This window comes from Chelonia mydas, chromosome 5 (genome assembly GCF_015237465.2).
Source record: "Chelonia mydas isolate rCheMyd1 chromosome 5, rCheMyd1.pri.v2, whole genome shotgun sequence".
In the NCBI taxonomy this organism is placed as follows: Eukaryota; Metazoa; Chordata; order Testudines; family Cheloniidae; genus Chelonia; species Chelonia mydas.
This window is the reverse complement of record NC_051245.2, coordinates 93,267,592-93,290,133: the sequence shown is the minus strand read 5'-3', so window position 1 is coordinate 93,290,133 and position 22,542 is coordinate 93,267,592. Positions and strand designations below refer to the sequence as shown.

Sequence of the window (22,542 nt, the reverse complement as noted above, 5' to 3'; positions counted from 1 at the left end):
ACACAAAAATGTTGTGAACATTTTTTAATGAAAAGTCATCTGTATATCCCCCTTCTCTTTCTTTTGACCACTGGATCTAGCTGCATGACTGCTCTGGAACACTGTCAAATACGGTAGTGCTTTGTTATGCAATACATAAATAATGCAAGAGATAAAGTGGGTGAGATAATATCTTTTATTTGACCAACTTTTGCTGGAAGAAGGAACACGCTCAGATCTGGGGAAGAGCTCTGTGAAGCTTAAAAACATCTTTCTCCCTTCTTCCATAAACAGAAGGTGGTCACCCACTTTAACTCTCTCATATTCTGGGCCCAACATAGCTTCAGCAATACTGCAAATATAAATAATGCAGTCATTCCACATCCATGACAATAAAGTGTTGTAGCACCCACACCATCACATGTTAAATGGTTATTCAGTGTTTAACCCATTTAATTATACAATAACTATTTTCAAGCATACTCAGTTCAGGAAGGACAATGTTTCATTCTTTCTTTATAGTACTTACTTGATTGCATAGCTCTAAGTTTTCTGAGTACACCACTATCTGCCGCTTAGCCTGCTCATCCTCTGCTAAATAGTTGGCCAAAATCACAAGAACATCAAAACCATATTTATCTATAAATGCTTTCAGGTCACCAGTGATATTCCTGTGAAATATGCAATCCTGAAATATAACAAAAAATTATATAGTAAAGGATTTGATAGCTTATTCCTAGAATTCGTCATCAAAGATATATCGGTTTCCACAAAACTTTTATTAAGAAGCTCCTGGGGTGAGAGACAGACACTCTATACCTAGATGGTTAGGGAACTGACCTGGGATGTGGGACATCCGCTGTTCTTTCTGATTTAGAACTGAATTTTTCATCCTACAGCACTCAAAATCAACCATAACAGAGACTTGACCCTGAACCTCTCACATTCCAGATCAGTGCACACATGCACAAGTCCTTTTTTGTGTAAATATTTGAGAGAGTTTGGTTTTGTTCTGCACTGGAATGAAAAGAAATTCTGAAACCTTAAAAGTTTTCATAAAATGGAACTGTCATCCTCCGGGCAACTGTACTTATTTCCCTTGCTCTTTAGAGCTCAATGTTTGGGCACGCCATCAACCATGTTAAAGTACAAGTCAGTCTGGTAGCATGGGTATAACTGAGAGCAGAAACATATCCTAATCGTTATAACAAGTATCACCAGCCTTAATAAAGTCAGATAACAGTTGTGATTTCAAGAACCATCCTCACAGCACAATTAAAAGACATGTTACTTTTCATAATTTTTATTCACCATGTGCAGTATATCTACCCTCTTAGAAGCTTGCAAGTATTCTTGCCTTACCTGTTAGTCTGATTTGTTATTGTAGGGTTGCTTATGAGCAATGGGCTGCTGCAATGCCCAGAATAGAAACATTTGTTTTAGAAAAATGTATATATAAAGGATTTATGATTTTGTCATAATGTTACATTTAAAATAACTATGCTAACAGAATGTTATTAAGGTTGCAAAGTCAAACACTGAAAAATTAGGAAAAGCCACATTTAAGTTGCTTGTGCAACTTTAATTTTGTCCCTTGTACATCTGCATTATGATATAGCCTTTAATTATATTATCACATACTATTTTATTCACAGAATTCCTGCCTCATTCAGCACCTAATCCAATGCTCTTTGAAGTCATGCAATTCTTTCCAAAATAGTGACAGGTTGTAATCTCCAGCAATAGAGATATGTTAGCTGGTTCTATAAGAAAAAGATGTGAGACAATGTAGTTTTAAAATTTGTACACAAGAGCGGCTATCATAATTCACTGAACAACAAATACACATAATTATGAAGAAAATTGCACCAAATACTGTTGGGCTAGATTCTCATTTACTTAAGGCCCCTCTAAACCACTCTGACACTGTAAATGGGCTTTAAAGTAGGTCTAAATATACAAAAGTACACTACAAAATTATGTCGACCTAATTTATGGCACCGTACAGCCATTGCAGTAATTAAATCGCTTTTGCATGTCCACACTACCCTCCTTGTGTCAGCGGTGCGTGTCATAACCAGGGTATTTGCACTGATTTAGTTGCCTTATGCCAACCTAACTCTGTAGTGTAGACCAGGCCTTAGATTTTCCAACCTAAACCAGGTGTATCACTTTTAAGTGTTGGTAACAGAAACACATGCAGTACCTATGATCTCTGTCTGTCTTTCTGTAGTTCTCAGTTCTGACAGCCACCCAGTGAAATAATGAGCAAAGTCTGAGAAAACATTTGTATTCTTCCCTTGTGCTTGTGCTATTTGTATTTGAGATAATGTATTGTTGTCTCCTAGCGAAGCACAATGTCATATGCTGTGATGGTTCTTCTGTTGCTGCCAAGCTATGCTCTCCCTGAATAAACAGTAGTTCATCATCAGTACAGCACAACTGTATATACAGGTTGGCATTTTATTCCCCACTCCCAATTCCCCAACCCCCAACTGACTTCTACCTGATAAATTGCTGTTTTGGTTACATGTATACAAATACAATTTATTAATCTGCTCAAACATGTCCAAAAATGTGTTTCCCTTAAGTTAAAATTAAAACAAAAAAACTTTTTGTCAACTGTTTATAAAGTAAAAATATTGTTTTTCTACATTAAAGATGCATGTCCATCTTGCTTGGACATGTGGTATGTATTTCTGTGGTATGTAACAATGAGATTCAATGAGTGTTAGGATTGCTACACAATGAACACTGAGTGTTAGAACAATGAGTGTTACTAGGATTGCTGCACAAACTGATGGTAGCATCTTATTGTTGGGCATCCGTATCAGGTTCCGATAGACTTACATCACAAGTAGTGCACAATGGCAAAAAGTTGTGAGAGACGGTGATGAAATGGTCTGAATTTCCAAAATAAACACATTGCACATCTATTATCCTTTCTGAGGGCCAAGTTGGCAGGTGTGCTGAAAAAGCCACACGTGCACCTACGGGGGGAGCATGGCTTTCTGCCATCTTTTTGCTCCTTGGGGCAGCCAGGGGCCACTGCAGTCTCTAGTGTAACTTAGAGCAGCCTCAAGACCACATAAGTCACATGGGTTCATAAAAATCTCCTAGAGGATTTTATGCTGTCTATGATTGCAGTCAGGCATCCTATGACAAGGGGCAGCTGGAAGGAGCTGACAAAGAGCTGGTTACACAGACTCAAAATAATCTAAGGATTCTCCCACAGCAGGGACTTTTCAGTTTATAGTACCTCCCGCCCCGCACCTCCCCGCCTTTACACTACTGGAGCAGCATAAAGGGGACTTAACATGGGCCAGAATCTGGCCTGCAGCATGTTTTCTGGCCATACAAAGTAACATTAATTAATGTTAATTAGGACACTAAATTATGTTTCAATCCTGGACCTCATATTAACACTCCTTTTTAGTTTTTAGATTTTTCTCACAGCAGTTGTAAAGGAGTTACTAAACATTCTTTAGAGATAAAATGATCCAGTTTTTAACAAGAAGCTAAACAAAGATGGATTTGATTGTCAGAATTCCTATCTCCATTGGAGCAGCAAGAGTAGAGAGCAGAATTGTCAACAGGCTTTAAACTGAACCACATTTCTACAAACAGTGAATGGTCAATATTATACATGTCATTACAGATGCTCTGACCAAAATTGGCCAGGTGCTATACGTTAGATTCATGCTCTGAAGTCTGGAGTCGAGCATTCCTTGTTGACAGTGTCACCAGAACACCAAGGATTGAAAGAAGCAAGAGGATGAACTATAAAGATACTATCCCTAGACATTTTCCCTCTCCAGTTCAGGGATGAGCAACACTAGGAGGTCAGTATGCCCACCATTTGCTCTCAACTTCTTGTGCAGATAAAGAGAGGATTCTATCAGCTGACTGGGATTCTTTCTGTCTTTCCAGTCACGATTTAGGAATATCAATATGGCAACTTTAATGATTTTAAATGGCACTAAATAAGTTTTAAAATACAAAATACAAGGATATCTTGATTCAGAAAATAACAGTCTAGTAAGATTTTTTTTTTCTCAGCACAGGAGAGGTTGTGGGGAGTTGAGTGCAACCAGACAGCTGGATTCAGCTCCTTGATTCCTGGGATACGTTTTGGCCCTGTTGCAACTTATTGTTATTATTATTTATTTGCATTACCATATGACTAGGAGCCATAGTCATGCACCAGGACCTCATTGTGCTAGGCACTGTACAAACACAGAGCAAAAGACAGCCTCAGTCCCAAAGAGCTTGCAATCTAAGTATAAAACAAGAGACAACAGGTGAATACACACAAACAGAAGGGGGAGTACAAGGATACAATGAGACAATATTGGCCAGCATGAGAGGCTGTGATCTAAGCACAACAGAGGCCTACCCATTGTCAAATTGTTTGTAGACATCAGTGAAACTGATTTAAATTAAATGAATGGATTTATATCAGTGAGACTGAGGACAGAATTTAGCCAAAGGGTATCAGACTGAACACAAGCTTCCAAGGTGAGGAGCATCTATGGGAGGACTGTAGTAAGGCTGTGTGAATAGCCTGAACCTATGTCTGGGAACCATGGCACATTTCTAATTGAAGTGAACCCCAACCCCCTCTTGATTTCAAATGGGTTCTGCATTCTATGCAAACTGCTCACACGGCCCTAATATAAACACAAATATTCTAACTGAAACCTTTATGATTTATGCTAGCCAATTTCCATTATTATGTTTAAAAGATTCAGTATTAATAAATTACGGAAATGTTGACAGGCAAATGATTTATGAGAACATAAAATGCATAAATTATAGATGTTAGTTATTCACTTTTTGTCATTCACTCTATAACTGGTAAACAAAGATGTTTCTCCATTTTTACCACAAATTGGTTTTCTATTTATTTTCATCAGGCATCCATGGAACTTGTGGGATTTAATATTTAGGGCCTGATTCTCATTTACACTAAATCCTCTTTGCACCTACCTGGCAGTGTAAAGGAGGTCTTAAAGTGCATATAAATTACAATTTTTTTGCCTCAGTACGCTCCTATTCTGAATTCTACCATCCCAACACGGTCTGAAACTAAAATGGTCAATCACAAAAGACATTAATTCCATCTGAAAGGAAGACTAAAAGTTGTGAAATTGTTACTGCAAGGGAGCAGCAAAAATGGAAATGGAAATACTCATCTTTCCAACTTCAAACTTTTTACTAAATGGATCTAGCTAATTACATCGCCCCCAGAGCTTTTTTGTATCTGGTTCTGTTAGGGTTCTGTGATATAATAAACTTTTATTTCTTCAACTTTCATATATTGTATGATATGGGGGTAGCCAGTCTGGCAATTTTGGGAAGTCTGACTGTACCATTTATGAATTCTGGTTCATATTATAAAATTGCTGTAGGCATATACCTCCCAGACCAGAGACAATAGCTCATAGTTAAGGATTATCAGTACCTGAGTAGGCCTTCCTTGGGGAGAACAAAAGAGGAACTGACTCCTAGAGCAGTGCTTTTCAAGCTATCTGATGTCGGGGACAGGCATTTTTTTTTTCCAATGTGCGCGCAGACCGGCAGCTGATGGCTCGCGGACCGGCACCAGTCCGCGGACCACCACTTTGAATAGCACTGTCCTAGGGAGTAACCAATTCTCCTTCAACAGGTAGTTGGGCACTCAGAGTGTGGAATCTTACCAAGGGCAGAACAAAGATACCAAGGTGATGATACTACCTTGTAAAAATGACTCACAGGAGTAAGACCCAGGGAAACGCACAGGAATTTTGGGAAAGAGGATGGTCTGACTAAGCTCAGGGAAGGCAAGCTTGTGGGAAAAGGTTCCATGTTTCAGAATCCAAGCAGTGCACTAAAGCAGAAGGATCCTGGATGACTACCCATTACTCTGGCCCAACCCCAAAGAATGCTCTCGAAGAGTGGTGAGGAAACGGAGGTAGGGAAACACGTGTTGGGTTTATTACTTTTGTGTAAATGTGTGTATTTCTCATGCTATTAAAGAAAGAGCAACAGGGTTTTAGAAACCTGTGCAAAGTGTCTGTGTGTGTTAAGTGTTACACCTACCAAGTGCTCTCTTTAAGAGGTCAACCAGAAGGCGCTCATCTTCTAGTGGAGTTATAGGAGACAGTGTGTAGTTGTTTAAATAATGGAAGAACCTGAGGGGTCAGCACTGGTTTCCAGGGCTGGCCAAGGAACCATGTGGTCACAGCTCCCAAGAGAGGCTGCCATATAGAATATCTGTACCCCAAGAGTGTGCCCAGAGTCCCTAAGACAGCAGGAGTGCCTGGATTTTGTTCAGACTGTGGAGGCTTAACACACATGGCATCCAATGACTGGATCCTCTCACAGCAATCTGGTGAGTGGCCAAGAGGTGGCGCATGGTGGAGCTGTGACAGCCAGGGATTCTTATCTTGGGACAAGACAGAAATAGTGGCTTATTTTATATGCCTTCCTTTTCATTCCATTCTCCATGATCTTCTGGAAGATATCAGGAGGAAATGTCTTTGAGTTGTGGCTGTGTTGTCTAGGGCTTCCCTGGATGTTTGTGTGTGTGTGACTGCATAGTCTAAGGGGCAGATTTTCAAAGGCACAAAGAGGAGCTAGGTGCCCAACTCCCACTGAAAGTCAACTGGAGTTAAGTACCTAACATGCTTTGGCACTTTTGAAAATCTCACCTTGTGTGTCTAACTCCCCACTGAGAATATTCCTCCAAGTCCTCAGTATCCAGTGATGGTGAACATGAAGAGCTGGAGGACACAACCCAGAGAATAAAGCTAATAAGGTATTTGGGAATGTGTCGTGGACTGAGTGAATATTTCCTAAGAGTATATAGATTGTCTCTTAGTATTTTCCCAGGTCAGCCTTCATATCACATTTTGCTGTTCAGAAGTTGGCTTTGACAAAGGAGATGCAGTTGGCTTTTTATATTGAAACCACCAGTGCAATATTCTGGTTCAATTCAGACAGCAGCACAGCATCTCTCCCTACCACAGCAGTATACAGGAATGCGGAACAGCCAGCTCTGTAGTTAAAATTTTGAATTGCACCCAGGGTGGACTGGCAGCCAGTGTAGAGTATAGAGCAGAGAAGTAATATGCTCACTTCTGACTGTCCCTCTGATGTGGTAAGCAGCCACAGTCTGTACTAGTTGAAGCTTTCATGGGGGCTTAGGTAGTGGACTACTGTAGTTTAGCCTGGAGATGATGAAGACCTAGAAAACTCAGACAAAGTCTGCATCGGAGAGGAAAGGACACAATATCTGAGACAGCTGAGATGATAATAGGAAAAAGAATTTCTGGCTACTGCTGCTATCCAGAAATCTGAGAACACTGATGGATACAACAAGAACCTGAAATTGAAAACCCACTGAGACAAAGGGTAGGAACACCTAGTAAATAGTGAACAGTCATAACCTCATTCATTTCCTCAGAGTACTTTCCCCAGCCACCAGTGTCACTCCCATCTCACAAAATAAAGAATCCCTCGCAAAGTAAACCTGCACCCCTCATTCCAGTAGATTCCATGGTGATTGCGGCAAGACAAAGAGATTCCTGCCTCATGAAGAAAATTTGTCACGTAAAAGCCAAATACGACTAGTACTCTGTATGGTAGCTCAGCATGACACAGTTCTCTTATTTCTGAGTCAGAGGGCTTCAAGTTCAAATACCCGCTGAGGAACCCAGCCATGCTCCCTCGAATATTACCCAAGTATGTCTCTGAGATGCTGTGCAGCTGATAGTGTCATTCTTCAGAGGAGACATAAAACCAATGTCTCCTTATTCACTCTGTTGTCAGGAAGATTTACACCATATGGCCAACAAAATGACAACATCGCTCACATTAATATTACCAGACAGTAGCTAACATTATTTCAAATATTTAAGAGAGGCTGCTTGCTAGTACATAAAACTTTCTAAAGTTTCCTGTATAATGCTGGTATATCAATAATGAGATATGTTTCATAAAGTGCTTTTGAATAGTCATTTCAGTGAAGTGTGTCCACAAAGTAGCTAAAACATGTTGTGCTCTGAGATAGATTTCTGTAATTATTCCAGCTAACATAAAATATAGGCTTCATTTGTGACAAGCAAGATAAATATCCTCTTAAAAAAAAAGATTTTCTACTACTCATCATCATAAGAGTCAGGTTCTTCCAAATGGCAGAGTATCATAAAACTTAGACAATTCATGGGAGATTGGAACTACGGAACCTTTCAGAACAAACTTTCTATAGCTGTGTAAATAATCATCAGTAGAATACTGCATTTATTACAAATGTTAACTGGGAATATATTATTTCCTGCAGAAATGGAAGACTACCAATGATTTCACAAGCTTAACTGCCAATTCAAAATTCATTATAAACACTGTAAAAATAAATATGCTCATGGAGTTAATGAAATAGCATAATAAGAAATACAATAAGGGCACAATGAAACAATGGGGAAGGTCAATTACCTATTACTTTTTGGTAAGATTTTTTTACTTTAGTATTTTAGCTCTTGTTGGTTTAAAAATTGTTTGCACAGCACTCTGTAGCTGTAAAGCACTATGTATATATTTTACTAGTTTTCATGCTGTCCTTTATTTACTCTTGTAACAAAGGCAAAACTATTGTAAACAGGTACAGTATAATTTTAAATAAGTGTCCCAAACTATGTGGCATAGTGATCAGCTCTTTGCAAGAAAAGCCAATATCTTTGGATTCCTACAACAAACTCCAAACCATTTCCTTCAAAGTGTGAGTTGTGAGTAATATCACGTTGTATACATAATGTATATAAGAAGGCTCATATTAATATAACATGATGAAATGATGTAAATAACAAAACCGAACGGTAAAATTTAAAGGAGAATATTTTGTTTTTTTTTCCAGGTCATTTACCCAATGTAATTTAGAATGTATTCCCCAAAGTAAATTGGAGTTTACAAAAATCTGAATAATTTTGAAGCATTTCTAGGCTTGACAAATTCAATAATTGTGTGTCTTTATTTTAACTTACAGAAAGTGGATTACATATGTTTAACAGTACTGGTAAAAATTAAACTATTTTTCTCTGTGCAAGGTAATGTTTCAGCAGTTATAGGAATATTGTCTATTTAACAGTGGTCATGTTTGCAAACCTGAACAATTTTACTTGACAAGAAACCTCTGAACAACACTTAAAAGTGAATTGTAATTTCTCCCACTCTAGTAACACTTTCTGATTTATGACATCCAACAGTCAATTATCCAAGTGATCACTGTAAATGTACATTACACACACTTCTGAGTCTTCTGAGCTAACTGTGTCAATATTAACCTGACCATATTAAGAACAAACTGTCTCTTTTGTTCTCCACACTTCTCACATGGAGAGCCCAATATGGCTTTTGTCAGAGGTGCTCCATCATTTTGGCTCAAGGAAACTGTCAGTACAGTTTGGGATTCGTTATTCATGGGCAGATATCCTGATGGGTCTAATGAAGCCTTTCTGCTGACAACTCATTTGCTAAAAATACCCAACCATCACAAAGCAAAAGTGAAGAATATAATTGTGTCTCTATTATAATTTTCTTAATAAAAGCAACTATTTCTAACCATAATGATTCACAAGTTGAGACGTGCTTTATCTCATTAGACCTTCTTTGTATTTCATGGTCACTACTTCTGCTTTCCTGTTTCTTTCTGTGTGCTCCAGAAAACTTTACAACATACTTAAATTGCAATATAATAGGGTAAACACCAATGTTATCGCACACATGCAGAGCTAACAGTCTGTGTGCCATTTGTTGTAAATCCAGACTAATTACCGGAAGCCCCCTCCTGAAAACAGACACAATCCACTTTTATACAAGTTTTCAGGTAAGGTCAAGAAATTGAAAAAAAATTATAGCGAAATCACATAGATATTTATTAGAATAGATCTAAAGCACATAAATGCATTTATTGTTCTAGCCCTCTTTGGTATCCACCACTGGTGGATCTGCTTAATATAAAATCCTTTGCTCTCCATGAGAGAGGTTTATGTTCATCTGGCATATGTACCAATCTACCTATATGCAATTTTGCTGTTCCTACCACTAATATCCAAGCACCATGTATATGAATAAAGGTAATATCAATCTGTCCCGAAAAGGACCTAAATTTGCCACTCCTCTTTTTATAGCTGCTGTTCTAAACTTCCAGGAAAAGGTCAAGTGAAGGTGCTAAAGCAAAGAACAGAAAGAGAGGTGGTATCTGAGAGAGCTGCTTCTGTTCTGTTCTATTCTATTCTATATAAGTTCCTATACCACACTCTTTACTACAGAATCTGAGCACCTTGTACCTTGAGCTTAGCCAATTAAGGAATTTAAACGTTAGGTCCCATATCCTGAAGTAGAGTTTGAATTGGATACAGAACAGTTAAAAAGCACAAAGCCCTGGTGTCTCTGCTGGACATTAATTGTAAGGATAAATTCTTGCTCTTCCTATTCAGAGCTGTGTTGCAAGAATAAAGTGGATTGGTGATAGTTGCGTGGTTCAGCAAGAATCATCCTGCCTATGCAAGGCAGAATAATTGTTCAGAGATGCACAGGGGAAATGAGACAATGGAAGTAAACCAAGAATTCAAGTATAACCAATGGAATTATCACATTGTGTTCAATGGAGGTGTGGCTGAACAGTTTCACTGATGCATTACATTCTCCACATCGGACACACATTTCCTGTTTGTTCACACAGAGTATAATAATCCATGCTTTTTGAAGGAATAATCCAAGATAAATAGTCTTTATCCACTGTTGATAACATTTCAGATGAGTACGGATTAAAACTCTGGTTTATCTATTTCAATTTCTCTTTTTAACAAATCTTTGTAACTAATTTAAAATTCCTGTGCTTTATATGCATGTAGCACAAGCCGAGATGGGGTTCTGGGAGTGCGTAAACTGAAAAGTTTCAAAATTCTGAAAAAAAAGTTATACAGGTAAACAACCAAATCTCAGTTATATCAACCAGCATTTTCAAAGCTGTCTGGGGCAGCCAGCACATTCTGGCCATATTTTGAGTTTGGTAATAGGAGTATGGCCTTTCCATATGTTAGAAGAAAATAAGAACTGTTATATTGGTTCAGGCCATTGATCCATCCAGTGGAACACCCTGCCTTCAGCGGTGGCCCACGCCTAACTTCAGAAGTGACTTATCCTCCACCATAATAGACTTACGTAAACTGTGTGTTTTCCTCCATAGGTAAGAAGGAATCCTTCTGTTATGGGTAAGCAACATATACCCTAGACTAGAACATTGATTGATTACTCTTTTCAGAGTCTTAAAGCCCAATTCTTGAAACATTACAGTACAGAAAGTTCACTAATGGGAGTAGTTTCATAGCTTCTTGTGAGAAACTTTGTTAAAGGCTTTTTGAAAGTCTACACAAATTAACTTAACATGCTCAAAGAATTTTGGTAGAGTGGAGACTCAGAAGCAGAAATAATTGGTTAACTCCTATTGTTACTGCATGAGAGATAAGAAATGATTAAGAGAGACAAGGTGGGTGAGGTTATATATTTCACTGGATCAACTTCTGTTGGTGGAAGGGACAATCTTTCGGCCTTCACAGAACTCTTCCTCAGGATTGGGGAAGGTAACCAGAATGTTACCCCAGATGTGAGGAAAAACTCTGTGAAGGCCAAAAGCTTGTCCCTTCCATTACCTCACCCACCTTGTCTCTCTCAGATCCTGGGACCTACACTGTTACAACAACACTACAAACAAGAAATGATTACTCGATCTAATATAAAATAAACAGCAACTGACATTTGTCAGTGGTGTACAGACTGAGATGGTGTGCACTGGTATAACATGATGGCACTTACTAACTGGCATCATTAAGTCCAGCAGAGGCAAAGTTGGGTACAAGTTCAGGAGTTAAGGTGGGGATGGGGATGATTCTGAACTGGTGAGCTAGAGGGGAAACTCTCTGTTTACTGTATATTTGCTTGCCACATTTAAGAAAAAAAATGGATTTGCCCAAGAGCCGGTAAATCTTCCACTTGTTAATGACTTGAGGTTTTTCCTTTTTAATCAACACATTGTATCTATTCCTACAGTAATAAATGAAACTGCCATTTTGACTACAAATGTTTTTGTATCTTTACGTTTTTAAGATTTACACTTCCCCATAGGCTGAAGCTCAGCTTCCCTTTTTCAGGTGCATTTTAGGCCTGTAAAATTTGTATCTATAACATTGTCCCTGAAAAATAAATTACAGGAGCAAACGAGAGAATTTGCATTGCTAACTGCCTGATTTGTGTCTATATCACAAAACTGTAATAACAAGTACTCAGATTTGCACCCACCATTCTTACTGAAGGCACAAAAAATGGATACAAATTGTACGGGAGGAAAATTGGATATGGAAAAAAAGAAGTCACGCTTTTGAAAATCTAGCTCTATACATCCAGGACAGAAAGATATAATGGAAGAAAGTATATGTCAGGGATTTGCTAAAGCACTGTATTTTTAAATACAGGCCCACCTGCCATTGAAAAGAGCAATTATATCTGTTTATACCCTTGTCAGTCTTCTTTGTATTACATTTTTCTTGCTATATAATATGCTAAGAACTTGCATCCAAATTTTCAGTTCTTTTATTAGCTTGTAAATCCACTTAAAATATTATTGAGAAAACACAAACCTGCCAGGTGCAATCCTAAGATCAATGCTGAACATGTGTAATATTTGATTTCATTGTTGATAGAGGAGGAAGAGATAATAGGCAAAATTAGCATGGGCCATCGTGCCGGGTGTGGTGTACTAAGCTACACAGAGGCATCACTAGTATACATACTGACCAGGAGCTGTACATTTTAGCCGGATAACCCTCAGATGTAAATGTATATGCAATAATTCATACCTTACAAAATAACTTGCATGCAAACATGGTCATAAAAAAACGCATTTCTAGCTGTCAAGAAAATTTCTGGCAAAATTAATCAACCATCCATCCATTCAGGCTCTTTGCATACCCTTTTGTCAAAGAGGGAATACTAAGACATTTCTTTCCTCTTCCACGCACTCATTGCAATGGTTTGTAGAATCCATCAAGCTTGAGTTGATTTATTGAACTGTCTCTTAGCTCAGCAGTATAACTACGGCAAATGAACTGGTAACTTTTCCCAAAACAGTCGTGATTCAACAATATCTGGTTTATTTAATTCCTTACAACTTCAGATTAAAGATTTCTTAAAGGGCCTGACATGCATTCTTCCACAGCTCTGTATGCAACCTGGTACTGAATATTTTGTTTAAAATTCCATTTCTTAGTGATCCGATGGGTTTGATTTACAGATAGCTGAAACTAGTATCAACCTAGCATCTTTACACTAAATAGTGCAGTTCTTCAGGTAGTTTGTCTGCAGAGACAATTACATTTTAATTCAATGTTTTATAAACAGGACAAATAAAAATTGTTTATTTCATTTACATGAGGTGCTTTACATACTGTAGTTTCTCATGTTCATTATCACTCTAAAAACTTGCAGATGTTCAATCACTTAGGGGTTTTATTTTATTTTTTTGCATTTAAGCAAATAAGTTGCATGCAGGCTGAAGTTATTTTCATATTTATTTCAGACATATCACCAGGTAAAGAGGTTATAAAGGGTACTTAAACCATAAAGAATACAGATATGCCAAACAGCCTGCAATACTGTTTAAACATGGATTTTATCCCTGAGCACCGTCCACTGAACCCCACAGAGCACATTCATCACTCACCAGCTTTGCATTTTTCTTCACATAGATATATGACCTTTGCCTATTAGATTTCATTAGCAGGGCACCATACAAGGCTCCTCCGCAGATGACAGGATAGAGAGCTAAACATCCTCGCCTGAAGGATTTGTGGGAACAAGCCCATCTTCAATCTTTGTCCCTGGGAGGCACTTTTAACACCTGCCAACCACAGCACTATCATCAGAAAAACATTTAGAGATTTATCTTCAGGCTGGTGATTATAAGAGATAATTTGTTTGGAGTATGTATAAAGTTGGTCTAGCATAAACAAACTAGAGGCTCGAATTACATCACGAACCTCATTAACTATTGATTTAACCACTGCAAACCCGTGAAAGAACAGACATTATCTCGAAACATTAATTCTTCCTAAACATAATCAAGAAATGCAGGGCATGACTTGTTTAAAAATGCTCTGTTTTAATACTGATTTTTACAGACACTTTTAATTTTCTCCCCTAGGCTGCAATTGGAGGGTAGTTACAAAAATGATAATGCAGATATCTGTAGTTTTCTTTTTTAAAAAGTGCTGTATCTCACAGGTCATCATCATCATAGAGGGGATGCAGTTCCCCCTTAACTTCAGTGGGACATTTACCTGAGAATAGCAGGACTGGACCACTGTTTGGCAGGTAAATGGCTAGCAGTACTATGGACCAAGTTCTTTGCACAATGGGCACCATCAGACATACGTTGCCAGAAAAATGATTTACACAGAGTGTGTCTTACACAGAAGATAACTGTTTTTCAGATCTTCAAAAAACATGCTCATTCAAGTTAATAAAACATCAGTTCATTTCTGAGCAAAGAACATATTTATAAAAAATGTAATTAGGTTTACCTCTGAAGACATTAATGCTGTAGTATGATGGGGTGTTCACACCATACCAATCCGGAAAGGATGAAGAAAGCTGAGAAAGGGGCTAGTTAGTGAGATAGACCACACATGAGGGGTTTAGAGTGGAGAAGCAACCCCTGATTGGAAGATGGAGCTCAGCTGAGCAGTAGCAGCTGGGCTAGTATAAAGCTAGGATGCGGGCAACAGAAATTGGTTGCAGTGAGGCAGTCTGCAGCTATCCTCTGTACATTAGAGAGGGAAGGAGGGAACCCAAGGAAAGAGTAAGACCCTGGGAGCCTGACTCAGAGGGAAGGGTATATCCAGAAGATAGAACAGTGGAGAAGAAAGCCTGTGGGTAGAAAGCAGCCCAGTGAGAGAGCAGCAAGGTTAGGGACTGAGCAGACCTTGGTTGCATGTTGTAGGGACCCTGGAACTGGAACTCAAGAGTTGCAGTTAGGCCTAGGTAAAATTCCCTACCATCTATTAACAGAGTGGCATTGCCTGGACAGCAGGTCCAGAGGCTCTATACCCTGGAAGGAGAAACCTTGTAGTGACCTGGCCAGAGCTCTGAGTTATGAAAAGGAAGCTATAGCTCCTGGAGTAAGAAAGGGATTGTAGACAGAAAGAGGTCAACAGGTTGAGAGACCACAAGGGGAAGTGTCAGACCTGGAAGAAATCTATACCCCAGGGCCACCAGGAGGAGGCACCACCCACAGTGAGTGGACCCCATGACACATGGACTCAAATCTCTCCTGTGCCTGAGTGCTGCCGGGCACAGGAAAAGAGAGGGCTATCTGTGCACTAGTTAAGTTACAGCTCCTAGACCAAGGATAGTCAATTATTTTTTGTCAAGGTCCAAATTTCTTGGTCAAGGTCCAGACTACAGAGAAAATAATAAAACAACAACAACAACAATAATGATAATAATAAGTAAATAAAAAGATTTCAGGGTCTGTTCAAAAGCATTTGTTGGTCTGTATTTGGCCCACAGTCTGCCCATTGACTACCCCTTTCCCAGACCCTGCATTGGCTGACATTAGCATCAGCTAGAGAAGCCTATGGACTGCTCTAACTTCTACCATTGTTGGACTGGCCTAGCAGAGTTCTGTTCCACCATGCCTCTGGCATGTCCTTTCCCTTCCCCTCACTTCTCCTGAGATGGAGGGAGGGGTACCTGGTCATGAGCCATCTCCATTAGGCTTATGCCAGCCAAGTATTCGCCTATATAAGGAAATTCTCTGCTCACCCTTTGCACAAAGTAGCTAAATTATAGTAGAGAATCTGGCTTTGTGTTTAAGTTTAGGTTGCTTAGAATTAACTAATTAGCTACATCCTGATTTGTTTGTACTTAATATCCAGATGTGAGTGTTTCTTAGATTAGGGTGGGTTGTGAAAGTAATCGGAATCTTCTGGATGGCATTGCAGAGCTTTCCAGAGGGGAAAGCACCACATATTCAAAAAGAAGAGAGCAGAAAGTTCAGCAAATAAACATCCAGGATATAAAAATTTCTGTATAGTTAAGTGATAAGAATAAACGACATATAAACGTAAATGTACATCGTTTCACTTAGCATGAAATGGTTGGAGATCCAGAAAAAATGGAACAAAGGAAACAACTGTGGTTGAAAATATTTTCTTTATCAACGATGCTGTTTCCTATAGAGAAATGCAGCCACAGTGCCAAATGTAAAGCCAGCTGTAAGGGTCCAGATTTACATACCTTTCACATTCTTCTGATTCACTCCGCATTTAAATTACACCAATGGAGAATTAATCTCAGAATTTGGCCCAAAGTGTCAACATAAAATCCCTCTTAAAAGAGCCAAACTGTGGATTGTATCTAACAATGTCATATTTCCTTCATTAAATTATCAGCTGGCGTTTACGCGAAAGAAGCTACTCAGGGCAATAATGGTAGGTGGGGAAGGGGTTCTCCCCTCAAGGTTCTTTGCTTAACAGGGTATATTTTTGACAATTTTGCCATTAATGTTTCCCCAACCTCAGCCCCTTAGGCTTTCTCACTTCTTCTGGCAACCTTTCTTCCAGCCTCTGTCTTCAAGGAACTGCTGCTCCCTTCTCTCTCCTCTCTCTATCTCACATTTTGTTTGACTCCTTCCCACAATCTTTCATTCCTCCAGTCACGCTCTCTCCTCCAGAACTGCATTGTAAACCTGGGTCTGCAGGACCAGGCTCGTGGACTGTGTGTTTTCAAGCCCACACTTAAGTGTCCACACTGCATTGTAAAGCTGGATGTACAACTGCTAGTAGATCTGTGTCTCTCAGTCATGCTAGCACATCCATACTGCACTACACAGACCTTCTGGCTCAGGTCTGTGGTTTTAGCTGCATCCACACTGCAAAAGAACAGGGCTTAGACCCTAGTCAAAGTGGGACTCTGGCTCTGACTCACCCTCCCCACCCCCAGCAAGGTTCTACAACCCAGGTTCTAAGTTCTTGCTGACCTGAGTCAGACTGATTTGTGTGTGGATGGAACAGGGACTTAGACTCAAACCTGAGTCAGTGCCTGTGCTTAGTGTCAAGTGTAGACATAGCCTTTCTTCTTCTACAGTTTCTTTCTCCACTCCAGTACTGCTGCCACTTCCCAGTGCATATTCTCTCCTTTAGACACCTGGTAATGCTCACAAGCTTCAGATCACCATTTCCAAATTTGTCACTCTCCCTGTTACTGGATGGCCAGCTGGAACTGCTGATACCCATTCTATTTATTTGGTTAGTTATATCTAATATTTAACCATTTGAAAGTCTCTGAATCCTCAGGTTGAGCATATAGCTAGTGCTCCTGTCACTGTTATCTTTCTTCTGTCTCCCCTATTCTGTCCTTGTGTTCATACTGTCTTCTCTTAAATTATACCGTAAGATCTTCAGGACAGGCACCATGTCCTTCTATTTGTGTGCACAGTATCCAGCAAAATGGGGCCCAGACCTCACTAGGGTCTCTGGCACTAGTGCAGTGCAAATAGTCATTACTTGCCCCATCTGTCTGAATCCCCCTGAATCCATTACTTACTCACGTTGCATTCTGAGGCAAATACAGCCTGATCCAAACTCTACAGAAGTTAATGGAAAGACTCATTAGTATCAATGGGCTTTGGAACAGGTCCGTATTACTATTTAAGTACTTCTTGCCATGATCAGCTCACTCAGCTGAAACTGGTCAGTAGCCATATCATTTCTGGAGGCCTGGGACTAGCAAAATGTCCACTTTTATGGAACAGCAACCCCACAAACTTTCACAAGGTGTGATCCCATAAATAAATTCTTAATCCATGAAGCAGAATGGGTGTGTAATTTACCTCAATATATTAGCTCAGCCCTTAGTACCTGATAGTCAAAACAATGTTTCACTCACACTATTCAAAAGAGAGAGAAATCTAATTATAGTATATATTCTTTTTTAGTACATTTGCTTCCCGTAAAATGAGCTGAATTGGCATCACTGAACTGAACCCTACTACTGTATTATAGATTCAGCATGGGTAGCAGCAAAATAGACATCATCACATTTTCTTGTCAATGAACAGGAACCTTGACCTGGAAAACTTCTGAGGTGAAAGAGTAGTTCATTCTCCATGCCCATTCAGTTCTTAACCTCTCTGCTGAGGCTGTCCAAGGTTCTGATCCAGTTCCCACCGAAGTTAAGGGAATCTTTCCATTAACTTCAATGGAGTTGGATCTAGTTTAAAAGGGCACCATTTATTATGACTGTTTCAGTGATGTGGACACCTGTCCATTAGGAACTGGACAGAGATGACCAAATATTTTGGATTAGCCACCAAAAAAGTTCCAATCTGTTTACAAAGATTATAGTTAGCAATTCTTTGTAATTCACTGAAGTTTTGATAAGGATACTAATAAGCACTCATGGTTATGCGAGTTAAGAGATGCCTTCAGCAACTCATTTGTTAAACAGTCAGTTCCTTCAGATGAGATATAAGAGTCATTATCTACCCAAGCAAGAAAAAAAAAAAGTTCTTTGCAGATGCTTATCCTATGCCATGCACTCAGCTACACTTGGTGAAAGCTCAGCAACTACGTATGGATTTGTTTTATACTGAAAATGGCCAAGGCAGAAAAAGTAAATGTTGAAATAATCAACGGTTCTACAAACAAAATATAAGCGGAGTTACGAGTGGATTGCACAGGTATTAATAAGGAGAGAATCTGGCTCAACTGTATTGAATTGAAAGCTATCAACATGCAAGACCTAATTCTCCACTGTTCTACAACTTACTCAATTGTATATTTGATAATGGTATGGTTTTGCACTCATTATGCACCGGTATAAATGGCTACACAACGTGCAAAACTGTGTCTAAGTCCCAGAGTTTCTAAAATAACTTATTTGAGTTTCAGGGCCAGATACACTTCTCTAGTGGCATTAAAGTGATAAACTTGGCTTAACTGACCAGCTATCGCAGTGGCACAAAGCAGCTGGAGAGTAATGGTGAATCTGGCACATATTCTCCACTTGCTGCTTGTATGTAACACCCAATGGTTATAACTGAGAATGTGTACGTGGGTGACTAGGGGAGAATATCCCTCTTTCTCTGGGAGTTTAGTAAAGAGGTCAAATCTTGTGCTTGCTTGCAAGTTTCCATAAATAGCTAGAGTGGCTTACAAAATATGTACCTCCAGATAGGCTCAACATCCAATCCATTCAGCTTCCAAGGATGATACTACACTGATCTTGGTACACATTATGTCCACTTGGTATTTCCACAACAGCACAAAGCAGATCTAGAGCTGGCCTGTGTGGCTGGTGGAAACTTCCACCAGCAGACAGGGGGCTGTTCATGTCAAGGGTGACTGTTCCAGCGATCATTAGATGATATGACAGCCTTTAGGGGCTGTGACGTTATTGACATAAACTGTGACCGTACAGATCATTGCTGCAACCACTGTTATATATTTGCAGGAAATATTGTACAAAGGTTGTTGTGTGAGGTATCTATAAAAAGGTTATGATTTGCTGGTTATGATTATGCTATCTGTATGTGTGTATCACTTTTGTAGCTGAAATTATGAGTATTGGCTATGTACTTATATCTCATTGTGTTTAATTTTAAGTAGCATTAGTGAAGCATTTGGTCAGCTTCTTGAGAAAGGAATTTGCAGATTAAGTACTGACAATGGACCTTGGGAGACTCCAATCCACATATGAGAAGTCTTCCTGGGATGTTCAAGCTAGCATGTGAGCAATGGCTGCCGCCTGCAAACTGAGTCATTCATGGATATGTGTCTTGCCCAGGTAGCTACAAACGCCATCTTGTTGCTGTGATTTTGCACAGGAGAACAAAAAGGGGTTTCCGCCCACAAGAGAGAGAATATAAAAGGCCCTGGAAACCTCTCCATTTTGTCTTCAATCCTGCTTCTTACCTCTGGAGGAACCTTGCTACACTGAAGCTCTGAACAAAGGACTGAATGACCCATCCAAGCTGTGGATGTACTCCAGAGACTTGATTTAAGCCTGTAGTTTATTCCATCACTGCTATAAGCCTGAACCAAAAACTTTGCCATTACTGTATGTAATTGATTCCATTTAACCAATTTTAACTCTCATCAATATTTCTTTCTTTTTATAAATAAACCTTTAGATTTTAGATTCTAACAGATTGGAAACAGTGTGATTTGTGGGTAAGATCTGACTTATATATTGACCTGGGTCTGGGGCTTGGTCCTTTGGGATAGGGAGAACCTTTTTTCTTTTACTGGGGTATTGGTTTTCATAACCATTCGTCTCCATAACAAGTGGCACTGGTGATACTGGGAAACTGGTGTGTCTAAGGGAATTGCTTGTATGACTTATGGTTAGCCAGTGGGGTGAGACTAAAGTCCTCTCTGTTTGGCTGGTTTGGTGTGCCTTAGTAATAAAGGACACCCAGCTTTGGGCTGTGACGGCCCTACTCTAAGCAATTTGTCCTGAATTGCTACTCTCAGTAGTGTCCCACTAGAGGCCTCAACATTACAAGGGCTCTTTACTAGCTGGCATAGGTTAGAACACCTTAAAGCCAACCTCTCCTACCATTTAGGTCCTGAGTCAAGTGCTGTCTGGCTGGTCCCAAGGATCATTTCCTACATGAATAAAGGTGTAGGCATACTATACAGAGAACACTTATAAAGTTCATTCCCATTCTACAGCTAGTACCATGTATAGCATTATTTCTCAATTTAAACATAGGGAATACCACTCAAACCTGTAATATCTCTTAACACAGAGATTAACTTTTAAAGTGCACCTGCAGTACATAGCCATACACAGTACACTCTGATTCTGTATATAAAGTTATCCTTCAAACCTTTTCTTGATCTAAGGAAAAGGCTAGAATATTTTGTGAATGAATCAAATGGAAAGTTTCACTAAACACAGTAAAGAGCCAAATTCTCTTCTGACGGACCTCCATTGACTTCAATGGAGCCAGATGAGAATTTGAACCCAAATATTTAAATATAATTTTTCAAATTCGAAAATTGTTTTCATGCATAATCATAATGAGGCTAAGCAAAAATAGAGGAGTCAGCGCACAAAGCAGGAATGTGTTCATAACAGGTAGCAACACTTGTAACTCCTGATACAGCAAATCACTTCAACGTGTGCTTAAATCCCATTGAAGGCAAAAGTGCTTAAATTCCTGCTTAAAGTTACAAAGATGTTTCAGTGTTTTCTAAATTAGGGCCATAGTACAGAACATTCTATTGCTTTCTATCAAAGAGTTGCACATGCATGAGGGAATTTTTTTTATTTTTAATTTTTACTTCTTAAAAGATGCAGGAAATTCCATACCTGAAAGTTACACTGCTGCAATGCAAAGCACTAAGAGGCCAGAAAATAAAAATGTTAAGGCTGTACAACCTTAACTCTGTGCCCTTATGTGTATGCATTATGACAGGTGGCCTAAATCACCATTGTGTTCCTCTGGTTTCACAGTGATGCAATTCCATTGATTTACGCCAGCACAAAACTAGAGTAAAGCAACAGTGAATCAGACTCATAGCCTAACTACATAACTACATGCTATATTTGTCTCCAAACGCCTGCCTCATGCAGTGGACAACATGGATGATGATCAGTGAATATTTTTCTGTTCTCATCATTCGGTTTGTGCTTTTTCTATTGTATACCATCTAAATCCTAAGGATTTTTAAATACAAGATATGTGAAACAGAAAACTCTCATAATGCAGGGACATTCTTTGGTACTTCCTGGCTTCTGAATGCATCTTATCAGTCTTTAAGATAGCTTTTCTAAGTGGATATAGGATATACTGTAATTATACTTGTACACAATAAGGGTGAAATTCAGGGTCTATGATAGCATTATAGCCATATTTATATATATTAAAGGTGTATATTATTTAAGCAATTCATGACAAAAATATTACTGCTTATTTTCTTTAAAAGTGAACAACTGGCACAGCAAGTAGTTTCCAAGTAACTTCCTCAGTATTCTTCCCACCCCAACATCCTGAAAAATATTAAAATAATTTAAAGTGAAGTACTTTCAAGCCCAACTCAAGTGGCTGTTTGCTTCCAGCTTCAGGCAGCTCCACTGTGCTGTTCAGCACAGCTGCCTCCTTATCACCCAGCTGGCAACTTCAATGCCAGCTAGAAGAGACCCAAAATACCAGCAATAGTATGGACCTCTGCTAGGAGGGGAATTCGTAATGTATTGGCAGCTGCTTCAGCAGTGCTAAGATATTTAAGATGTTAAAACTATACTGATTTCTTTCCTACTCACTCCCACCCCCAGGAATGTGCTCTGTGCTGTTGCCACTCTGGGTTTTCTTTGCATGATAATAGGGGTACATAATAGTAAAGAACATCTGACAGCCCTAGTGACATGCAGGGGAAGGAAGATATATTAGTCTCCCTTTCATCTGGGCAACGGGGTGAAGATACACTGACACCTCACTTCCTCTCCAGAATGGACCAT

The 22,542-nt window shown here is 39.2% G+C and overlaps 1 protein-coding gene across 9 annotated transcripts in view; it reads right to left on the bottom strand.

The window, feature by feature from the left end:
- PRUNE2 (prune homolog 2 with BCH domain) overlaps positions 1–22,542 on the bottom strand; it is a 185,647-nt gene that overhangs the window by 70,043 nt on the left and 93,062 nt on the right. For all 9 annotated transcript variants that reach the window (XM_027827905.3, XM_037901818.2, XM_043547213.1 and 6 more), the window contains exon 7: positions 509–667. In XM_027827905.3, the coding sequence (XP_027683706.3) occupies positions 509–667 (159 nt within the window). The remainder of the gene's footprint in view (positions 1–508; positions 668–22,542) is intronic.